Raw genomic sequence first — 8,055 nt, forward strand, 5'->3', positions numbered from 1 at the left:
TGTTCATAGAAAAAAAAGATGATTGATCAAATGCTTTTTAATACGCTATTTATGCACTGTAACAGAACTATATGTGCTCTTAAAAGGGAACATGAACAAAATAACCCCGAAGAAAAAACAGCTTTACAGTTGTTGTCTTGCCTGGACAATTTCAGTTGAAAACACAAACAACAAAATAGTGAAAACACTACGAAGTCAGGATATACATATCAAAAGTAACACAATAAAGTGAAGAAAAGCTACAGCCACCTTAAACGTTGTAAGAATACTATATTCTTTTTAAGAACATGAATTAAAAACAAATGAGTGCAACGTGTATTTGTAGTCAAACAAGTCGCGTAAGGCGAAACTACAACATTTAGTCAAGCTCAGTCGAACTCACAGAATGAAACTGAACACATTGCATTTTTTCCACAAGAACGTACACTCGTAGCATCGTCTGTCCACCGCTCGTGGCAAAGGCAGTGAAATTAACAATCCAGAAAAGCGCGGTAGCGGTTGCGCTGAGGAGGATAGCACGCTTTTCTATATCTCTATTCTTTTTAACTCTCTGAACGTGTTTTTAATCCAAAAATATCATATCTATATGTTTTTGGAATCAGGAACCGACAAGGAATAAGATGAAATTGTTTTTAAATCGATTTCGTAAATTTAATTTTAATCATAATTTTTATATTTTTAATTTTCAGAGGTTGTTTTTAATCCAAATGTGACATATTGATATGTTTTTGGAATCAGAAAATGATAAAGAATACGATAAACGTAATTTTGGATGGTTTTATAAAAAAAATATTTTAATTACAATTTTCTGATTTTTAATGACCAAAGTCATTAATTAATTTTTAAGCCTCCAAGCTGAAATGCAATACCAAAGTCCGGCCTTCGTCGAAGATTGCTTGGCCAAAATTTCTATCAATTTTATTGAAAAATGAGGGTGTGACAGTGCCGCCTCAACTTTTACAAAAAGCCGGATATGACGTCATCAAAGACATTTATCGAAAAAATGAAAAAAATGTCTGGGGATATCATACCCAGAAACTCTCATGAAAAATTTCATAAAGATCGGTCCAGTAGTTTACTCTGAATCGCACTACACACACAGACACACACACCCACATACACCACGACCCTCGTCTCGATTCCCCCCTCTATGTTAAAACATTTAGTCAAAACTTGACTAAATGTAATACAATGAAATACTACCATATAAATTGCATTATGTCATCGCTAACCACATAAATATAGCAACACAGAAGAAACAATCCAAACTAGCTCACTTAGAAGAAAAAAAGCACAAGAAAAAGTAAATTCGCTACAGTGATTCTTTTATAATTGACAAAATATCTCCTTTGGGTGCAAGCGTGAATAATGTTGCTGAATTAAAGGCACAGTAAGCCTCCCGTAAACCATCACAGATACTGTCAGGCTTTTACACACAGTACAAACACCCTTCCATTTGAACGCTCACCAAACGGGAACATCCTAGGTGCCCTCCGTAAAGAGCGAGCAATTTTCAAAGAATTTATTTTTGCGTGGTTTATCTTACCCCTGAGCCATCGTGACCCGTGTGATCAAGTTTCCCTTTTTCACAATGTAGTAATTTGAATGCAACTCGCTGTGAGCTTACTGCAATAGCACATTATTAAGTACCTCTGACTATGCACGAAACAAACGGCTGTGGTTCACAAGGAACTCTAGCGATGGCTTTTGACTGTTCAGAGGGACTGGCGATAGGTATAAACCGTCGTCTGCTACGAGAACCATGACCTTGCGTGACCCTACTTCCGGGCTTTTCTTTTTTCAAAGTTTCAAAACTTCGAATTGTACTGATCTTGTCTTGATGAAAAAAGAATTCTTTTATGATTTAAGAATGTTTGTGTAACATTATTTAGATTTTAAAAGTTAAGTCTAGCGCCAAAACGCACCACGGTCCGATTGTCTCTGACACAATCCGCCAAATTAATTCTTTGAAAATTGCTCGCTCTTTACGTAGGGCACCTAGGATGTTCCCGTTTGGTGAGCGTTCAAATGGAAGGGTGTTTGTACTGTGTCTAAAAGCCTGACAGTATTTGTGATGGTTTACGGGAGGCTTACTGTGTCTTTAAGATTGCAGCTTAACTCAGAAAAATCCACTTTGCACAGAGAGTAACCAGGCTGGAGAGTATTGGTATGTATGCGTCTCCGTGAAAGGTTGCTCTGATACCAGCCTGGACGGATCTCTGATAGTTGACTAATACAGGAAAGAAGGCAACGGAAAGCAGTTGCTATATGAAAGAACCTGAATAAACTCCCCAACGTCTCCGAGGGAGAGTTATTTGTCTGGTTAAGACAAATACGCACCACCACAGAACAAACTCTGTCATGGGAAATTGTCAATTTTGGTGTGCACAAAACAACACTTGAAAATGTAATTCTTAACCGAATATATTTGCGTATACGCGGGACCACCAAGTAGATGGCTAAGAGTATTTAAAAAGGAAACAAAAGAACGATCACTGTGTTGTAAACAACGTCTTACTCATTCTTATTTTACGTAGCTTCTCAATATCTAATTAAGCCTACCTCTCTTTCTCTTGACATAAGATTGTCATCATTCATCCTTTTTCCAAGGTATAAGATTCGTAAAAAATGACTTACTGATTAGAAAAGTAAATACAGAAATACAGTTTCAAATGTTTTCGTTTGTAGAGCTTGGTTTTTAATAAATAATTTACTTAAAATCGTTTATTTAACGTCATAAATAATAAATAATGCATATGTGTTTTTGCGCATCTTAGAGGAACAGAAACAAATATAACGGGTTTGTAATGTCAATCCGTAAGCGAAATGGTATGTAAGTGTAAATTAGCAGAAAGATTATGTACATTACCTTCACATCAAGTAGTTTAGCCTGTTTCTCTTCTCTTTAAAAGGCATACCTTTTAGAAAATACTCTAAGATTCGTAGTGGTATGCGCTTTGCTTGCAAGAACTTCTTCCGGAAATTCCCAAATGCGCGGTTCGAGGAATGTTGTTTAATCGCGATGCATTGCTTTTTGTTCTTTTTTAAAAACACATCAGCAGAGACTAGAGAACAAATCGGGAGTCCTTAGTATCAGGTTTCCCCGACCGTCAAGAACAAATTCGGGGGAACTGTCAAAATATAAAAAGTTTTGGCGTTGTGCCAAAAGACATTTCTGACGCATGAAACTAGTGCGCTCGCAATGAAATAAAAACTTGCACGGGTCAGCTCATAGTCATACTTCATGAGGAAGTATTTTTTAATGCTTGAAACAAATCTCAAAATGGCTTTTAGCGCCCCGCTTTTACTACAGAAAGCTAACTTTGCATTTTGTGAGAACAAAAAGTGTGCAGAATAATATCCTTGGCCCCTGACATACACAACATTTACTACATTTTGTGTACTGAACGAATTAGTCCGTCGCGATATAACCTTAAACGGTTGAAAACGACGTTAAACAACAAATAAAGAAAGAAAGAAAGAACGAATTAGTGCGTAACGGAAGAGCTAAAACTAGTTCGATAAGATTCAATGCTGTGCCTTTTAAGGGACGAAAAAACTAAAGAATGTATTTCTCACACAGTGGCACAGAATGATTTTAACAGTAAACGCACCAGATTTAAACCTGTTTGAAGGGACATAAAGGGTCGGTAGGTCGGCTTATAAATTAAAAAGCTCCCCATCACATTGCATATTCTAGAAACGGTGGTAGAGGCCAGTCACATCGTCATTGGTGGTATGCATGCTGGGCTGATATTTCAGGCAATGTGTGCACTAGCTTTCCATGCTCTTTTGCGTGTAGGTAAGATGACATTATCTCACAACAACTTGCAGCGAGAAGATATTTCTATGGAAGAAGACGGTATGTTGATAACTTTTTGCAAGTTTAAACACAGTATGGGGGCAGTGGTCAGATATACAGTAAAACCGTGCCAGAAAGGCAGCATCTGTGCAGTTTCTTTAGTTCAATGGTATTTGCAGATGAGGGGGGGGGTAGTACAGGTCCTCTTTTTCTGTCGGACACTGGAGAAGCCGTTTTGCGCTCTAGTTTTTGTAAAGAGCTCAAGCCAGCGCTTCAGTTTAGTGGCTATCCAGAGGGGAGATACAACACACACAATTTTAGGATCGGCGCAGCTACACACCTAGCATCACAGGGGGCATCTGATGCACAGATACGCCTAGCGGGGCGATGGGCATCAAATGCACTTACTTCCTATTATTATTAGAATGCATAATATCTGAAATTTCATCGGGCAAGGGTACATTTGGTGGCTTGCGCGGTGGTTGTAGTTGTTGGACTGTCCGTGTCATGCTCTGGGGCGGTACCAGCTGGGCTGGTTGGTGGCTTTTTACCGCCCTTGGGGTTAAAACACAATTTGACTTGTTATTGCATTGGTTGCATTGGTGTAGATATTTTGTGAAAAAGTTTGACAATTAACCAACCGCTGTATAGCGAGACATCTTTTACATGTTTTTGCATTGTTGTAAATCCTTTTGCCATTTTTCCAATAGTGCATATATACAAGTGGAAAGGCAGTCATTGTTTGTGTGTTAGGGCGGGTGTGATAAAACAGGATACATATGTGTCCATCTATCTAGTCAGCCCATGCCCTTACATTAATTTTGGTACATGATGAAAATTTCTTTGTTGAAATATGTATAAAAAAATTGATGTGTTAAATGTATATTATTTGACTGATGATATACATCAAGATGGTGCCTTTCAATAATGCAGTCGCTGAGTGAAATCACTCAGCGACAATACCATCACCAATGTCTTTGCGTTTGTTCATAGCACTGATGAGTGTGGAAGGCGGTTAATTCCTGGTGGAGTAGACAGAGGAGGCAATTCGTGAACAAACGTAGTAATTTCTGACACAACCCAGGGAGTAGCATAAATTAATTTATGGGAGACCATAAAAATGTTAGGGTCGGCGGGAAAAAATAGCGTTAGTCGGGTTACCCTAAACGAACATATATTTTCATTTTGCCTTATTGCAATCCAAACAAACTTTTCGATGTGGAAGTTAGTGATAAAAAAGAATCGTCGTATATTTACCAGGCAAATCAAGCTATTTTTCTTACTGTAAGGAAACTGAATTAAAGAAGATTTCAAATAATTATTATCATCTGCTCAGATTCAACAACGTCTGCCGAAACGTTTTTAGCTGTACAGACTTTGGAGGGAAAAACACAACAACAATAGGAACAACAATTGAAGCATCATAACACCTTGATTCATGGGTGAAAAGATTCAAGTTTTTGAATTATAAGAAAGATAGCATCAAATGACCGTAAAAGCTGTGATGTAATCAGCATAGAGAGATTGATGCCACGCACGACTATCAGTAGGATCAATCATTCAATTCAAGGAACTTGCTTTTCAAATGGAAACACACACACACGCACATACACACGCGCGCGCGGTCTTATGGGTACAACTCGGTGATTGACCCCGGGTAAGAATGTCAGTGTCTGTAACCTGGGACAGGAAGAGTTTCCTCTCAGACATCAAAGGAGACCTCCCATAGGTAAAACTTGCTCATTGGCACTGTGGGTCATTGACCCGAGGTCAAAGTTGGTGATCACACACTCACAGAATACGTACACAGCAATTCATTATTGAGTTGTCGTTCTCACTGCCCTTACCCAACCCCTTCCATCCCCTTTCTCCCCCCCCCCTACTTCGAGGGCAGTCCTTCAATTGCGACAGCAATAGAAAAGAAGATGACAGCCGAGGGCCACTGGACTTGCACGGACTACTGACTATAGACTACTACCCCTGACTCTTGATGCGTGACTAATGGCGTGCATGTTCCGCGTGTGCTGCGTAATTACGAACTTTGACACTCATTGGTTAAAAGGTCAAAGTCATTATTGACCTTAAGTTGGTAGGTCGGTCGTCGGAAAAAGGAGGGCGTCGTTCTTAGTTACAGTGTGAAAAGCATCCGTCCGGAGAAATTCGGTCGCCAAAAGGAGGGTGTCGTTCTTGGGAGAGGTCGTTACGGGAGGTTCCACTGTACCAGCTTTCAGAACCCGTATGTCATCCCTTCCATAGATGTGTTTCTGAAATTCTTTCATGGCATAGGCTGCAAACATATCGGCCCGCAGCACAGGACCGACATGAAACATGATGTCCACAAGGAAGGAAGGTAATTTCCACGGGATTCTGTTGGCATATACGACATGCATCCTCCACGGTTTCATCACAGGTTTCGCTGCTTGGTGCGTGTCCCCCTGTCACTCCAAACGGAGATTTATAGTTGAGATTGGCTGCGCCGAAAACCACTGAAAGATTAACCAATATATTTGTTTTGAGTATCAGAGTATCCACTTTTGGGAAGAAAGAAAAGAAGGTGATGAAAAATAAAGAAACAAGGAAATTAACTTAAAAAAACAAACGGCGGGAGTATATTTGCATGACGATGACAAAGAGTTCTTGTTGAAAAATATGAAATAATAATAATAATAATAATGGACATTTGCTATAGCGCATAATCATATATATGCTCAATGCGCTTTACAATAACTAGAATTAACATAACTAATAATAAAACCATACACAATGAACAAGACCCACAATCTACATAACATAGCATACTCAGCATACTCCATGCAAGCAAACACAAAAGCTTAACACACTCCAAGCACGCAAGACCAAGCAAACAGGGTAAAGACAAAACAAAGTCATACAAGCAAAACCATACAAGCAAAATTAATACCGAACTCCATGCAAACAATACTCAAAACTCAAAAGAAAAAGCCATATATATACATACAAATTCAAAACACTCCATGCACGCAGGGGGGGAGGTATCATGTGTATGCAAGTGAAAAAAGATGCGTTTTCAGGCCTGTGCGGAAAGAGCCAGAGGAGGCAGAGTGACGAAGAGTGACAGGGAGAGAGTTCCAGACGAGAGGAGCAGAAACAGAAAAAGAGCGCTCACCAAAAGATTTAGTGTTGACTCTCGGAGTGGAAAGGATAGAGGTGTCTGCTGAGGAGCGGAGTGTCCTGCCCGGTGTGTATGTCTGAGTCATGTCTGTGAGGTATGCGGGTCCTGTCTGTGTGAGTGCACCATAGGATAGGCATGCGATTTTATATTTGATGCGTGACTCTATTGGAAGCCAGTGCAGTGCTTGGAGATGAGGGGAAATGTGTTCGGACTTGCGGACTCTGAGGACCAGGCGTGCAGCATTGTTCTGCAATTTCTGTAACCTGTTTAGGAGGTACTGGGGGCAGCCATACAGCAGTGCATTACAATAGTCCAGTCTGGAAAGAATGAATGCAGAGACTAGAGTCAGAGCTGCTTCTTTAGAAAGGTAGTGGCGTATCGAGCCAATACGGCGGAGTTCAAAGTTGACGGCACGAGTGATGTTTTGTACCTGTGCGTTCATAGTTAGGTGGGAGTCTAGTGTGACACCCAAGTTCTTCACTGAAACCGAGAAGGGGACAACTGCATTGCCTATCGTGATGGACTCTGGGAGCTGGATGGAGGTAGACATGCGTGGAGAGGAGGCAGCCATGACTTCCGTTTTCTCATCATTTAATTTTAGCTTGTTAAATGTCATCCAGGATTTAACGTCCAGGATGCATGATCTGTTTGAAGAATAAGCAGAATCTTCGTGACTAAGTATTCTCAAATGCAATGTATGTTGCAGAACCACTCATACAAAAGGCTTAATTGTACCTTTGAGAAATCGCGCCTGCCTTCCCCCCACCCCCTCTCCCCCCCAAAAAAAACAACTTCCGCCATACTTCTGAAACTGTCATAAATCCATCAAAACAACCCATGACAGTCACCGCTGGAGTAAATAAAATAGCAATTGATGCTTGTGCTGGTAAAAGGATAGTAGCTTTATGTCTTCTCCAAGTAAACACAAAAACAAACACCATAAAAAGCAACCCAGTTGTGTCTGAAAGTTGACTCGTCTTTGCACCAGTATGAATTTTAAGTAATGCGTTTCTTACCTGGTGCGGCTTGCTGGAGAACATAGGGGCTATGCCCTTGTCCGGGGCCCTGAGTAGCCGGGGAGACAGGTGCTGCGGGGGAACCC

General features: G+C 40.3%; 1 protein-coding gene across 1 annotated transcript; it reads right to left on the reverse strand.

The window, feature by feature from the left end:
• Positions 1 to 6,816: 6,816 nt before the first annotated feature.
• On the reverse strand, positions 6,817 to 7,524 carry LOC138955366 (uncharacterized). The gene has a single exon (XM_070326979.1). It carries the CDS (start codon positions 7,522 to 7,524, stop codon positions 6,817 to 6,819), a length of 708 nt encoding a protein of 235 aa, XP_070183080.1.
• Positions 7,525 to 8,055: the final 531 nt, after the last annotated feature.

This window comes from Littorina saxatilis, unplaced genomic scaffold (assembly GCF_037325665.1).
Source record: "Littorina saxatilis isolate snail1 unplaced genomic scaffold, US_GU_Lsax_2.0 scaffold_506, whole genome shotgun sequence".
In the NCBI taxonomy this organism is placed as follows: Eukaryota; Metazoa; Mollusca; class Gastropoda; order Littorinimorpha; family Littorinidae; genus Littorina; species Littorina saxatilis.

Excerpts from the sequence above, each read along its gene's own strand:
- LOC138955366 (XM_070326979.1), bottom strand. The coding sequence starts at position 7,524 with ATGGCTGCCTCCTCTCCACGCATGTCTACCTCCATCCAGCTCCCAGAG.